The 14936-nt window shown below is 37.9% G+C and overlaps 4 protein-coding genes and 3 non-coding genes across 7 annotated transcripts; 4 read left to right on the top strand and 3 right to left on the bottom strand.

Moving 5' to 3' along the window:
• Nucleotides 1–95: 95 nt before the first annotated feature.
• On the top strand, nucleotides 96–3434 carry SJAG_01633 (hypothetical protein; the record flags this gene model as incomplete). Its single annotated transcript, XM_002172846.2, has 3 exons — nucleotides 96–263; nucleotides 323–2686; nucleotides 2754–3434. 3 exons carry the CDS (start codon nucleotides 96–98, stop codon nucleotides 3432–3434), a joined length of 3213 nt encoding a protein of 1070 aa, XP_002172882.2.
• Nucleotides 3435–3500: 66 nt separating this feature from the next.
• SJAG_01634 (U4/U6 X U5 tri-snRNP complex subunit Prp3) lies at nucleotides 3501–5276 on the bottom strand (the record flags this gene model as incomplete). The annotated part of the gene is made up of 4 exons (XM_002172847.1): nucleotides 3501–3918; nucleotides 3976–4286; nucleotides 4343–5140; nucleotides 5190–5276. The coding sequence occupies 4 exons, from the start codon at nucleotides 5274–5276 to the stop codon at nucleotides 3501–3503; spliced, it is 1614 nt and encodes a 537-aa protein (XP_002172883.1).
• Nucleotides 5277–5768: 492 nt separating this feature from the next.
• SJAG_01635 (hydrolase) lies at nucleotides 5769–6667 on the top strand (the record flags this gene model as incomplete). Its single annotated transcript, XM_002172848.2, has 2 exons — nucleotides 5769–6096; nucleotides 6153–6667. 2 exons carry the CDS (start codon nucleotides 5769–5771, stop codon nucleotides 6665–6667), a joined length of 843 nt encoding a protein of 280 aa, XP_002172884.2.
• Nucleotides 6668–7292: 625 nt separating this feature from the next.
• Nucleotides 7293–8995, bottom strand: SJAG_01636 (azole resistance protein; the record flags this gene model as incomplete). The annotated part of the gene is made up of 1 exon (XM_002172849.2): nucleotides 7293–8995. Exon 1 carries the CDS (start codon nucleotides 8937–8939, stop codon nucleotides 7293–7295), a length of 1647 nt encoding a protein of 548 aa, XP_002172885.2. The 5' UTR covers nucleotides 8940–8995.
• Nucleotides 8996–10244: 1249 nt separating this feature from the next.
• SJAG_16304 lies at nucleotides 10245–10337 on the top strand. The gene has a single exon. It is a non-coding gene; the product is annotated as a tRNA-Ser (tRNA).
• Nucleotides 10338–12928: 2591 nt separating this feature from the next.
• On the top strand, nucleotides 12929–13021 carry SJAG_16305. Its single transcript has one exon. It is a non-coding gene; the product is annotated as a tRNA-Ser (tRNA).
• A 1255-nt stretch (nucleotides 13022–14276) lies between these two features.
• Nucleotides 14277–14380, bottom strand: SJAG_16306. Its single transcript has one exon. It is a non-coding gene; the product is annotated as a tRNA-Leu (tRNA).
• Between the last annotated feature and the right edge of the window lie 556 nt (nucleotides 14381–14936).

Consider the following 14936-nt stretch of genomic DNA (forward strand, 5'->3'; position numbering starts at 1 on the left):
CCACCCTGTTGTCTTAGCTCAAACCTTTTGAAAAGCCATTACAGAGAAACAGCGTGTTTTCATCGAAGACGCTGCTTTAACTAAATCTAGTCGATATGGATATCCTTCAAAAGGGCTATAATGTTATTTTGGCACCTCCAAAGGTTCAACAGGCTGATGAAACAATCTCAAAACTTTGTGACCGTTTAGAACATGCTACACTGTTTGAAGACAGGAAGGCTGCAATTCTAGGGCTTAAAAGTTTTTCGAAATCTTTCAAAGAAGTACGTTCTGTAAAAGTATCTATTCAAGTAGAGTCATAATTACTAACTCGTCTTCGTAGCTTGTCGCAGCTCAAGGGCTTCGTGGCATTATTCAATCTTTGCAACGGGATAAAGAGGATGTAGAGATCTTACGAGCTTCACTTGAAACATGCTTAGTGCTGATGTCTAATGATGATGAGGACCAGCTTTCAGACACTGCCTTGTGGGTTGCCGATCAATTCATTCTTCAGCCAGACAATATCAACGAGCTGCTCGAAAACGTTCAAAGCAGAGACTTTTTCGTTCAGCTATACAGCATTGAAGTATTTTCGTGTGTACTAGTCTGTAGACCTGCTGAGCTCCAGGATATTCTTTTAAAGATTCCCGCAGCTATCGCTACACTGCTACGGCCACTTTCCGATTCACATGATGCGCTTCGTAATGCGACCCTGCACTTCTTCATAAAGCTCGTATCTCATTCTCCTAATCTTCAGAAAGTCGCCGCTTTTGAGAATGCGTTTGACTATGCATTCGACATTTATCAGGAGGAAGGTGGAATTATTGGCGGCATGATTTCTTTAGACTGTCTAAAATTCATTTCTCTTCTACTGGAGGAGAACTCTTCTAACCAAAACTACTTTCGCGAGATGAACTTGTTCCCCAAAATTGCCTACCATCTAAATCTCGAAACAATTAATGATTCCCTTAAACTTCCACGCTGTGCTGATAATGTTATTGCGCTTCTTAAAATCATTCGGTTATTGGCTCCTTTGTACTCTCTTTCCAGCCGCAGCAATCAACTACAATTCATGCGTTGCGGTGTTATTGATGTGGTTCTTCGACTGGCTTTTGGAACCACTACATTTCCTACTGATATTTGCGTTGAAGCTTGGACCTCTTTAGCACACATTGTTCACGCAAATGCTGATACCCAATTAGCCGTTTATCAAAATGGATACTTTACGGTTTACGATTTAGATGCTTTTAATGCTTTCCTCCATGTGATCTATGACAAACATTTAGAGGTCAATCATCGTTATGCGGCTGTTTTTTGTCTTCGTTCTCTAACAACTGAAAACGATGATCTGAAAAACTTATTTTTAGAGCAAACACTTAAGGCTTACGCAAATCATGACGACGGTCAAACAAATTTGTTGGAAACATATCTCAGTCTCGGCTTATTTGAGAATTCCAAGACCTATGAATGCTGGTTTACTAGCGTTATTCTTTCCTTGCTTATTTTCGACAGTCCGGAAAGAAAAAAGAAGTTATGTTCCGTTACCATCCATTGCGAGACTGACGAGGAAGAGGCTGTAACTTTTATACAAACACTATCAACCAAACTTATTGCTGTTCTTCGACACAATGATGCGTTACAAACCGCAGTTGGCTACCTAATGCTTTTGATACTTATGATGGCTAACGATGCTGATTGCGTGAATGACTTTTTATCTGAAGGCAGTGTTCTACAAATGCTCGTCGGAACATTAATTGATGAGTCATCTTCAGCTAACGCTACTATTCAGGGTTTAATTGCAACGTTACTTGCAGTTGTCTACTATTATTGCCCAGAAAACTCGCCGATCTCGAAGTCTAACATTTATGGCATTATAGATTCAATGGTAAAACGTGACATTTTTGTTCACAGACTGTTACGCCTACGACAATCTGAACAAATCAGAGATTTTGTATCTTTCGATCAAGATAATCATTGTACAACATTACTCTTTGACGACTTGTTTATCAATTTTTTTAAAGATAATTTTGAGAGAATCAAGAAAGCTATCGATACTGCTGCCACCGAGTTTCACGTTGAAATAGACGGCGTGAAAATTCATGATCTCCTGGACCATGCTAGGCAAGAATTAAGGGAACTTCGCGCAGAAAAAGAGTCGATGTATGAGGAAGTACAGAATTTGACCGAGAAGTGTGACTTATACAGAAAACAATCCGACGCAGTCAACAGTAAATTAGAGTCTCTTCAAACCGAGTCTAGCGAACAATTACAAGCCTATGCTTCTGAGTTGGAAGAACTGCGTAATTCGTTACACAAAGAGATTGTTGAGCATGAAGTAAACAAATCTACTGTGAAGAGCTTGGAAGACGAAATTCTTATACTTCGGAAAGGACATGAGGATGAGATTAAGGGCTTCACCGAGGAGAACATGTCGTTAAACGACATCGTAAAAGACTTGAAAACAAAGTTAACCACTACGGAACAATATTGTCGGGATGCAACAGCTAAAAATAAATCCATGGAGAAAGAACTGAAGGCTTTAGAAAAGCAAAATGAGAGGTATCGTCAGGACATCGAAACTACAAAGCAACTTTTGGAAAAGAGTAATGCAAAATTGAATGCTATCACTAAGCAACTTAACGATGAACTTCAAGAAAATGAAGAGCTGAAGAAGAAAAATATCTTCTTTGGACTTGCAATTGCAAGAGTTTACGGATACTTGTGAAAAGCAAAAAGCTAATTTGTCGAATCTGCAATTGCAATTCGCAGATAAGTCTAAGCAATGTTCTGCACTCGAAGAAACGTTAAAGAACAAAGAATTGGAATTAAGTTCATTGAAAGATACCACTAAAAATCAACAGAACGAACTCCGGCTCTCTAAGAAGAAGTACAAAGAAGCGACTGCAGCTGTTGATGAACTGAAAACCAAAAATACTGATAATTTGAAGAAGGAGGAAGCCCTTGAAAAACGGGTAAACGAACTTGAGGGTATTGTTGCTAAAAGAGAAGACGAGATGAACGATCTGAATACACAACTGGAAAACTTGAACGCTATGAAGAAAGAAAACTCGGAACTGAAGTTAAAGAATCTGGACCTTCAATCCGAATTAACTTCTGTAAAAGAACTGAAAGACGCTACGGAAAAAGAGAACAATGAACTCAGAAAGTCATCGTCTGTCGCCTCAAACCAAGAATCGGAGTTTGCTAAGTTGAAAACACGCATCCAGGAAATGGAAGCTGCACTTAAAGAGGCAGAAAATACTGCACAAGCTTTAACACAAGAGAAGGATAATCTTGAGCAAAAAGCCAAAGAATCGGACGAATCTTGGTTATTAATTCTCGAGGAGATGGAGAACAAGCGGAAACGGGACAGAGAAAGACTGAAGGAGTTGGGACAAGAAGTTTCAGAGGATGAAGACAGCGCCGAGGAAGACGATGAGGAGGCAAATGTCTAGTTAAATATTTCCACACCTAAGTTATTGGTATAATTCATTTCAGCATTTATTACATTCGTTGTAAGCTCATTCTTCGCTAACCCAGGATTGAGCTAAGTTCCAGTAGTGTTCTGCATTGCCCCTTTCTTTCAGGATCTCGACCGCCTCTGCATCAGAATGACTTGTTCTGAAGGACCAAAACTTGAAGAGTCGGTTACCAATTTGACCCTCCCAAAGAAGGATACATTTGTTTTGATTATAATCCAGCTCCTTTCCATCCGCTCCAACAAGTTTATGGTTTTGGGCAAGAATAGAATTTCGTGAAGTATCAGTCCAGTTTATACGATCGAGCATCAATTTTTTGAACTTTTTAACAGCCTTCAGTCCCCCTTCTACGACTACAAGATTAAGGTCGGGATGCAAAAGACAAATGCCTGTTAAACCCAGCTGTTTCGCATTCAGATCGATTTTTAGTCTGTGGGGCCTGTGTGCAAGATAATCAATTCTATCAAGTTAGCATTCGTTTTAACCATTGATTTGACTTTTTAAAAGTGTTACGTACCGGAACACCAAGCTGTATAAGCCACGAGCAGCATCCTCCTCAAGTTTTCGAGCGGCTTTCTCGGCTCGCTCTTCATCTGTAAGTTTGCGCTCCTCGTTCTGTTGTTCATGCTTTAAACGACGTTCCTCGATTTGACGTCGCACTTGGGCTTCCACTTTAGTTGGATCTTTTATAGCTTCATTACCAAGCACTTTCATCAAGTTCGACAGTTTTACCTTGGGAGGCTCTGGAGGTTCCAAACCTAATAACTGTCGATCTTGTTTTTCTTTTCGAGCTTCCGCTCGAGTTTGTCGACGTATTTTCTTTTGCTCCTGTAAACAATGTTAGTAATGCCTAGTCACATATTCGACATAATCGCTCAACTTACCTTTTTAGTTAAGTAAATGGCTTTCTTGGTAGTGCCTTCCGCAACCTCTCGTTTTATTGGTATGGGTATTTGAATAAGATCATTTATCGTGTGTGATATATTTTCATAACCTCCTTCTATTGCAGTTTCATATGCAGTATTTTCCGATAAAAAAGATAAATCCCACCATTCTACCAAAGGCGGTTCTTCCTGCTGCGTAGCTTTCTCCGCAACTGTGAGCCCTTTTGCAAGACCCGTTTTTTTTGACTGCAATTCAATTTTCTTTTTGAGCTCTTCGAGCCTTGCTCGACGACGCAGAGCTTCCGCTTCTTGTATATGTTTTCCATGCTCAGTGAATTGCAATTGTCTTGAGCGTCTAGTTCTTTTCACAACTTGCGCTCGAGGATCAAAGAAGCCATCATCAACTCGAGTTGGTGGTGCTTCTAGCACTAAACCATGCCGAGTGGTTTGGTTTGAAGGGACCTTTTTAGACTTTTCTGTTGTGATGGTAGAAGCTGACTCTTTTTTGCTTTCTCCACGACTTCCCTTTGTGGATGACAATCCAAGATTCGTGTCTAAAAGAGCGGGATGGATACCAACATTTAATCCACCTTTTTGTTTCTTGTCATTGTCATTATTTTCTGGCTGTAATGTGCTGATTCCCTTAAGTCGCTCAGTCGTTCGTCTCTTTAAGTCTGCAATTCGATCCTGAATACTGTTATTTGTCGTTGGAATCGTCGATTTACCGGTAAGTTCTTTTTCCGACATTGTTTTAAGACGATTCTTCAGTTCTTCCCTTTTTCTCCGTACATTTTCCAACTATCGTTTTGTTAGCCTATTGTTCTTATAAACCACTTAACTGAATTACCATCACAGAATTTGAGGATGTGCTCCGTTTTGCTTCATGTTGTTCTTGTAAGTTCTCCTCGCGGAAACGTTTTCTTTGATTATCCATTAAAAGAGCAATTGAAACGTTTAAATGCACATACTAATGTTACGTCCTATATTACAAAAGTTAACCTTTCCAAGGAGAATCGAGGCCACCACCAAAAAATAAGAAGAGAATACAGAATCAATAAGTTAAGGGAATTACTTAGTAATAAAGTTGTTTCATGTGAACGTCAAAACTAAACGGTCTGAAACCAATGATTTTTTCAATGTTCTTTGCTACGTGGTTGATATTTGTTACTTGTAGTTATAAATTCATTTATTGAAATTGACAAAAAAACATAATTCTTCAAAGTCACATTTCCAATCCCCCCGTGTAATCTCATTTCTCATTTCATTGAAGACCATTTATTAACGGTTTCATATCAATTTTGCTGATCAGATCCAGCCAGGCTCAGATCGGATTTATACTCACCACTGCCTCAGAACCAACCATTACGTTAAGTGCAACAATATCCTTTCAAGAGCTCTTTAAAAAGGTGTTTTAGATTCAAGTATCATGGGTAATAAGTTAATTTTTTTGGGTACTGGTACCTCATCAAATATTCCGGTAATCTGCTGTTTAGTAGCAAAACCCCCAACATGTAATGTTTGTTTGGCAGCAGTTACTGAAGAAGGAAAGAAAAATAGAAGACGTAACACTAGTGTGATAGTTCAATTGGATTCCGAAAACGGTGAAAGACCCAAGACAATTCTTATTGATTGTGGAAAAAATTTCTATGAAGCTGCCCTTAATGTCTTTCCTAAAAATGGTCTCAGTGAGATAGATGCTGTTTTGTTGACGCACCCACACGCCGATGCTATAAACGGATTGGATGATTTGAGAGGTATCTGCTTAACTAATTACATTTATTTGAAGTCTGTTGGTAACTAACATATTTAGGCTGGACTATGAATGGCCCACAGAGCACTCTGCATATCTATTTGACACAGGAAACGTATGATACAATTGCAAGAGCAGCTCCGTACATGGTTGATGCTTCCAAAGCTACAGGAGGTGGTGATGTACCTGCTTTTACTTTCCATATTTTCTCACCCGAGAACCCTTTCAATCTTCTTACTTGTAATAACGTTCAGGTTACACCCCTCCCTGTTCATCATGGTTCGTACTTTGGTGAGCAAAAATCAAAACCATTTTGGTGTATGGGATTCCGTATTTGCAACTTGTCGTACATTTCCGATACCAACTTTATTCCTCCTAGCACAAAAAGTTTGATGGAGGGATCAAAAGTTGTGGTACTGGATGCTCTTCGTTCGTTCCCACATGCTTCCCACTTCTCATTTGACCAAGCTCATGAGTTTGTAGAGTCTATGGAGAAGAAACCAAAGAAGGTTTTCATACTGGGTTCTGTCATCGTACAGAACACTCTGATATGGAGCGTGCATTTGCCAACTTAGAGCCTCCAACGAAACCTGCCTATGATGGATTGGTTGTTGAGCTTTAGAAAGAAGTGGTCTTCGTCTTCATTAAGATTTCCATGTAGTCTCATCTTAACTCAAACGTTTTACATATGTGCTTAATAGTTAAACCTTAAAGTTATTATTGTAATCATAAAATTGACAGTCAGAAAGAAAATCTTCGTACCGTGTTGAAAATTGGTTCAGCAAATATTGATTGCAACTATGTCGGCTGTAGTGGGTATAGCTTCTTTTTCACTACTAAACAATTATTTAACCCGAATTGTTTCAATTGATTTTCGGCCTAGCAGTGATGGAAAGGTTTATGAAAAAAAAATATGTAATACCGAGCGTTTAAATTAGCAATTAGTTTAATAAGTTCAATATTCCTAATTTCATTAGCATTGCAGGTTCATAAGCTTGTCCTTATCTTGGTTACTTGCTTTAGAAGCCTACAATTAGATAGGAAAGTTGCCATATAACTAGTATTCCACATTTAGCTTTGCTGTTTCTTCTATTTCTATACAATTACTTGTATAATTGTTTTCTTCAGACAGTTTTTTTTTTTTTTTTTGTTTATTATTATTATTGGTATATTTCTATGGCAGCATGAACGAGTTTATAATTACTTTTGCTTAGAAGCGCCATTCATTCTTACAGTTAGCAGACAAAGAAGCCCAATACCAGATATAATTGTACCAACAATCCAATTCATTCGGTATGCTTTTCCCATTTTATCCAGCAATTGACTTCTTTCATCTTGGGGGAAAGTATTAATTTGTTCATAAGACATATTCGACAGTGTATTGGCATTTTTTCCAAGCAGAGCTGCCAAAGTTTGTGAATAAACGACTTTTCCAACGATTACGCCAACGCTGCCACCTATGCTTCTAACAAACATAACAACCGAAGTAACAATCGCCATCACATGCACGGGCGTTGACGCCTGTGCTGCGAGAAGAGGGGGCAGAAACAGACATCCAGAGCCGATTGGATAGATTATACTAAGTGCAATAATCTTGCCGACGGAACTTGAGTAATTTAGATCCGTCAGTGCCCCCATACCGGCAGTCATAAATAACCACCCAATATACATAGGAATCATAAAGTTATTTGTTTTCTTAATAAACATACCTGTAAGAAAAGAGAATAAGGATACTAAAAACGCTGGAGCAATAATGTGAATGCCGGAAAATATGGGGGTGTCGCCTTTAACATTCTGATAGAACTCTGGTAGGTAATAATCGAAAAGCATATAATTGTAATTATGCAAGAAGACTGTGAATAACAACGCACATTTTGACAGACTATCAAACATGAACGTTGGAAGAATCTGATTTCTAGTAGTTTTGGTCTCACAGAAAGCACACACTATAAGCAAAATAACTCCAACTATGATGTAGACAAGCACATTCACGCGAACCCAGTCGTTATTTGTCGCACCAATGGAGAGCCCAAGTAATATGAGCACACTTCCAACAATGCACGTAGTAAGCCCAATAAAATCAAATGTCACCAGAAAGTGTCGGAACGTTGTTCGATCATGAACAGGGACATTAAGAAAGAATACAAGAATTGCTATAGAGATTCCTCCGGTAGGTAAATTAATGAAAAATATCCAACGCCAAGTTGTGCCTTGACATATAATGCCTCCTAAAAGCGGGCCGATGACTGAAGCGATCCCCCATACTGAAGCGATGAATGACGTGTAAAATGACCGATTTGCAAGCGAGGTAATATCAGAAATAACAATAAAACACAGCGACGTTATTCCGCCTGCTCCGACACCTTGAACAGCTCGACATATGACGAGCATGATCATAGAATTACTGGCGCCGCAAAGTGCACTGCCTAAAAGAAAGCACAAGATGCTACTGTACAACACGACTTTTCGACCAAGCATGTCTGAGGCAACACCAAGAAGGGGAAGGACAGCAGTCAATGCGAGTGTATATGCTGAGCCAATCCAAGAATAATCGACCTTGCCCGACAAGTCGTGCATAATGGTTGGGACAGCAGTGGTAACAATGGTACTGTCTAAAGCTGACAGAAACGTAGTCAGCAATATTCCGGTCATGACGACTGGCATGTTATTTTTAGGAATTTCATTTTCTTGGCTTATACTTTCTTTAATATCGCCTGACTGGTTTTCGAGATCAAGAACTGTTGATTTGCAAACTTCTGTAGCAGAAGTGTTGTCACACAAAATTCCATGTTGTCGGTTCATAGACATGCTATTTTCCGAAGAAAACGATATAGCGGAAGCGTTCATTTTCCAGCCAAGGGCGATGGATCAGTAATTGGGTTTCAATAGATATATGTATAAAAGCAAAATAAAGGAGCAGGTGCTTCTGCTATAAAAGTTGTACACTTAAAATGAAACACACCTTTGTGTTATACTGAAAAGAGCTTAAGATAATCGATTATGTTAGTAACAAGAAGAATACGAATGGAAAAACCGTAAACCCTATATGTGAACTTTGGTGCTTTTACGTTGATTGACGTTACTTGACTTGCACACTGTCTTAATTGAAGTAAGAAAAATAATTGTGCACACAAGGTGATTTCTTTTCTGTCATTCTAAACAGTCTCGCATATTGATTCCTAGACGGTAAGCGAAGGTGCCGAAGCTTAGTCATATTCTCTCTTCCAATCATGTTGTAGACTCCGACCGCTTACAGTTATTAATAAATTTTAACTCGTCGCCCGTTAAACAGAGCCGAATGTTTAATTTATGTATCCTATTAGATTATTCATCGCCAACTTTATACTATAAAGCTGAACGCGCCGAACATGTGCGATGAAATGAGAAATACGATACGCATCTTCTAATTGTTAGGCTCGAGGAAAACTTATAAGATTTGGATTGCAAATAGAGTGAACTTTTAGTGAGAATGATTTCAGGTATACAAATAAGGAGAACAGTTTAGTTACGAAACGAAGCTGGACTTGAAGAAATTACCTTTTTCGAGTTGCTTCAAGGGCTAACCTAATTTAGATAGCTTTTTCTCGATGACTCATTCATTTACAATAAGGAACGACTTTATACGGCATGGTATAAATTTATTTCGTTATTCTACTTAGCGTGTAAATTTGTTAACTTTATATACTGTCTGTAAACAACAAAGTTATGGATAATACACACACATCGACGTTGCCTATTTGATATATCATGTATGCTTGAGGTCTTAACTAAGTTAACTGAAAAATTTCTCTTGCTCAGCTATAATGAAACTGATTAATTAGATTTGTTTTGCTTTGTCCTTACTAAAACTTTCTTCTTACAATATAAGAAATTACATTATTACAATTTTGCATTTATTTAAGATTGTGCTTGTACAAGACGTTTAATGCATGATCTTATCTGATATTATTAGTCGATCAAATTCTTGGTCAATAATTGGATAGTTTATTATTCATGCGAAGTTTAGTATCAACAGTTTGTGAGTGTGTTTCAGCCATTACCATTATGTCATCAACAGTTGGCTTTTCGGCTTTATAAATTCCTCTGCGATTCACGTTTGGCGTTCGTAATTATTCTTATTTCAATAACAGTTTTCACCGAATTTCAACGAGAGTCACTATGTCCGAGCGGTTAAGGAGTTAGACTTGAACTCGTTCAGGCATCTAATGGGCTATGCCCGCGCAGGTTCAAGTCCTGCTGGTGACGAAGCTCTTTTACTTCGCATTCTTCTATAATTTTTTGCGATGAAAAATAAGCCTTAGTTAAATTGTTTAATTTTAGTGAAAGGTTCTAACCCTCCGCGTGGGTTTATTCGTGTATCAAAATCATGGAAACAATAATTCTGCAAGGACCTTCTATTTGATTTATGAATCCATTCAATAATAATGACTGGAGCAATAATGTGAATGCCGGAAATATGGGGGTGTCGCCTTTAACATTCTGATAGAACTCCGGTAGGTAATAATCGAAAAGCATATAGTTGTAATTATGCAAGAAGACTGTGAATAACAACGCACATTTTGACAAACTATCAAACATGAATGTTGGAAGAATCTGGTTTCTAGTAGTTTTAGCTTCACAGAAAGCACACACTATAAGCAAAACAACTCCAACTATGATGTAGACAAGCACATTCACGCGAACCCAGTCGTTATTTGTCGCACCAATGGAGAGCCCAAGTAATATGAGCACACTTCCAACAATGCACGTAGTAAGCCCAATAAAATCAAATGTCACCAGAAAGTGTCGGAACGTTGTTCGATCATGAACAGGGACATTAAGAAAGAATACAAGAATTGCTATAGAGATTCCTCCGGTAGGTAAATTAATGAAAAATATCCAACGCCAAGTTGTGCCTTGACATATAATGCCTCCTAAAAGCGGGCCGATGACTGAAGCGATCCCCCATACTGAAGCGATGAATGACGTGTAAAATGACCGATTTGCAAGCGAGGTAATATCAGAAATAACAATAAAACACAGCGACGTTATTCCGCCTGCTTCCGACGCCTTGAACAGCTCGACATATGACGAGCATGATCATAGAATTACTGGCACCGCAAAGTGCACTGCCTAAAAGAAAGCACAAGATGCTTACTGTACAACACGACTTTTCGACCAAGCATGTCTGAGGCAACACCAAGAAGGGGAAGGACAGAAATTAATGCGAGTGTATAGTTGACCAATCCAAGAATAATCGCCTTGCCCGCCCCTCCGTGCATAATGGTTGGGACAGCAGCGGTAACAATGGTACTGTCTAAAGCTGACAGAAACGTAGTCATCAATATTCCGGTCATGACGACTGGCATGTTCTTTTTTAGGAATCTCATTTTCTTGGCTTATACTTTCTTTAATATCGCCTGACTGGCTTCGAGATCAAGAACTGTTGATTTGCAAACTTCTGTAGCAGAAGTGTTGTCACACAAAATTCCATGTTGTCGGTTCATAGACATGCTATTTTCCGAAGAAAACGATATAGCGGAAGCGTTCATTTTCCAGCCAAGGGCGATGGATCAGTAATTGGGTTTCAATAGATATATGTATAAAAGCAAAATAAAGGAGCAGGTGCTTCTGCTATAAAAGTTGTACACTTAAAATGAAACACACCTTTGTGTTATACTGAAAAGAGCTTAAGATAATCGATTATGTTAGTAACAAGAAGAATACGAATGGAAAAACCGTAAACCCTATATGTGAACTTTGGTGCTTTTACGTTGATTGACGTTACTTGACTTGCACACTGTCTTAATTGAAGTAAGAAAAATAATTGTGCACACAAGGTGATTTCTTTTCTGTCATTCTAAACAGTCTCGCATATTGATTCCTAGACGGTAAGCGAAGGTGCCGAAGCTTAGTCATATTCTCTCTTCCAATCATGTTGTAGACTCCGACCGCTTACAGTTATTAATAAATTTTAACTCGTCGCCCGTTAAACAGAGCCGAATGTTTAATTTATGTATCCTATTAGATTATTCATCGCCAACTTTATACTATAAAGCTGAACGCGCCGAACATGTGCGATGAAATGAGAAATACGATACGCATCTTCTAATTGTTAGGCTCGAGGAAAACTTATAAGATTTGGATTGCAAATAGAGTGAACTTTTAGTGAGAATGATTTCAGGTATACAAATAAGGAGAACAGTTTAGTTACGAAACGAAGCTGGACTTGAAGAAATTACCTTTTTCGAGTTGCTTCAAGGGCTAACCTAATTTAGATAGCTTTTTCTCGATGACTCATTCATTTACAATAAGGAACGACTTTATACGGCATGGTATAAATTTATTTCGTTATTCTACTTAGCGTGTAAATTTGTTAACTTTATATACTGTCTGTAAACAACAAAGTTATGGATAATACACACACATCGACGTTGCCTATTTGATATATCATGTATGCTTGAGGTCTTAACTAAGTTAACTGAAAAATTTCTCTTGCTCAGCTATAATGAAACTGATTAATTAGATTTGTTTTGCTTTGTCCTTACTAAAACTTTCTTCTTACAATATAAGAAATTACATTATTACAATTTTGCATTTATTTAAGATTGTGCTTGTACAAGACGTTTAATGCATGATCTTATCTGATATTATTAGTCGATCAAATTCTTGGTCAATAATTGGATAGTTTATTATTCATGCGAAGTTTAGTATCAACAGTTTGTGAGTGTGTTTCAGCCATTACCATTATGTCATCAACAGTTGGCTTTTCGGCTTTATAAATTCCTCTGCGATTCACGTTTGGCGTTCGTAATTATTCTTAATTCAATAACAGTTTTCACCGAATTTCAACGAGAGTCACTATGTCCGAGCGGTTAAGGAGTTAGACTTGAACTCGTTCAGGTATCTAATGGGCTATGCCCGCGCAGGTTCAAGTCCTGCTGGTGACGAAGCTCTTTTACTTCGCATTCTTCTATTATTTTTTGCGATGAAAAATAAGCCTTAGTTAAATTGTTTAATTTTAGTGAAAGGTTCTAACCCTCCGCGTGGGTTTATTCGTGTATCAAAATCATGGAAACAATAATTCTGCAAGGACCTTCTATTTGATTAATAAATCCATTCAATAATAATTAATTATCATCATAGTTAATTTTTCTTTCCGTTTGAACCCAGTATTAAGGTTTTCGCGAGTTTGATTAAGGTTTCGGCCCTGCAAATAAGCGAACAACAAAAATCTAATCTCTGCTGTATGTATCAAAATTACGTAGACCGGTTTAACAGGCAATTTAAGAATACTAATAAGAATACTAATAAACTTATGCCTAAACGTCGCAATTCATTGGTGATTTGTTCATTTAGTTAGTTTGTCTTTTACCGTGGTTTTCGCTAACACATATTAATAAAGCTAAGCGAACCTCAAGCAACAATTACTTCAATTTATGATTACGTTATTAATTAGATTTGACGAGTTAACGAAGACCCGTGCAAATGTAAAAGGGATACGACATAATGAATTTGTTGACAACAACTCTCTACTCAAAGTTATAAAAAATTTGTTTAGTAAGATCTTCTTTAATTTACTTTACTGAGAATATTATAGTAGCTCTCAATAATTAGTACTCATTTTTTTTAATTAGACTTTTTTATAGTATCATGGCTTATTGTTTACTGAATTTAGTAGTAAATAGTACCTGATATAGTCGCTACTTTGTTACTGCAAGCAATTCCACAAGAAAGAAGTAAATAATAACGCCTTTGCCAAATAATTCTGTTATTATAATACCATACTGGGTCAGTAACTCTAAACTTTCCCGTCGATCTATTGTCTTCAAGCAAATTCTTAGAATATTATTAATTCATTTTTATTTGGAATGCCTAATGAAACAAACTTAAACAGTTTATTCTTAAGCATATGGCGTCGTTGTTCTTGTGTAACAGTTCTTTTATTAGAAAATATTCATACTGGTAGAATGTGATCTGACAAACTTGTACACCTTGGGCTTTCAACGCAATGCTCGGATGCCTCAAATTATCAGTACATTGCTTGCTATTGTTTGATAACACTGGCGTGTCTGTTTAAGAAACACTAAAATGCTTTACTCGTAGTCATTTAGTTGGAAACCTAATTTAGCGAGACACGACAATTCCCTAAGCGACGAAAGAAAAAAGAAAAGAAACTGAACGCAGCAACAAAAACGAGAATAATGCAGCGAGCGAGGTTCGAACTCGCGCGTTTATCAACAGCAGAGTTTCCATCGACCGTTCAGTCAACTTAAATCTGCCCCCTTAGACCACTCGGGCATCGCTGCTTCGGATGCTCAGTGTGGTTCAGGCGACATTCTACAATTGAATGCTGTGTGTCAATAGACTATTACCTTTGAGAGTGTCTAACTGTGCAGCTGCACAGTGTGGACGATCTTTAGTTGCTACTAGCCTTTTTGAACTTTGCTTGGTCGCGGTGCTAAGAAGTTATTCTATATCTCAATTATTTGTTTGAGGAAATTAGTCGTCACTCTCACCTAAATTTCCATAGTGGAAAGAGGTTCTGTGTTGATGCCCAAGACATCAGCTATTGTTCCATTACCTCCCATTTACCGACTTTGTTGCAGAATCGTTTGCTGGAACCCAAGTTTCCACAGGAGAAGGAGTAGTGTGTGTAAAGTTTAAACGAATGTTCTTTAGAATCTAACGGTTTCAAGGTTTATCTCATAATATTAGTAGTTGAACATCATTATTGCCGACAATTTCGGCTCGTTTCCTTTTTGTTTGCTTCAATCTTTATGATCCAAGCGAGAAATAAATTGATTCGGATTATTGGGGAAAAGTTTCTTCTTTTCTTCCGTCTCGAATAGAGCATAATTATAA

Source organism: Schizosaccharomyces japonicus, assembly GCF_000149845.2.
Source record: "Schizosaccharomyces japonicus yFS275 unplaced genomic scaffold supercont5.3, whole genome shotgun sequence".
NCBI lineage: Eukaryota > Fungi > Ascomycota > Schizosaccharomycetes > Schizosaccharomycetales > Schizosaccharomycetaceae > Schizosaccharomyces > Schizosaccharomyces japonicus.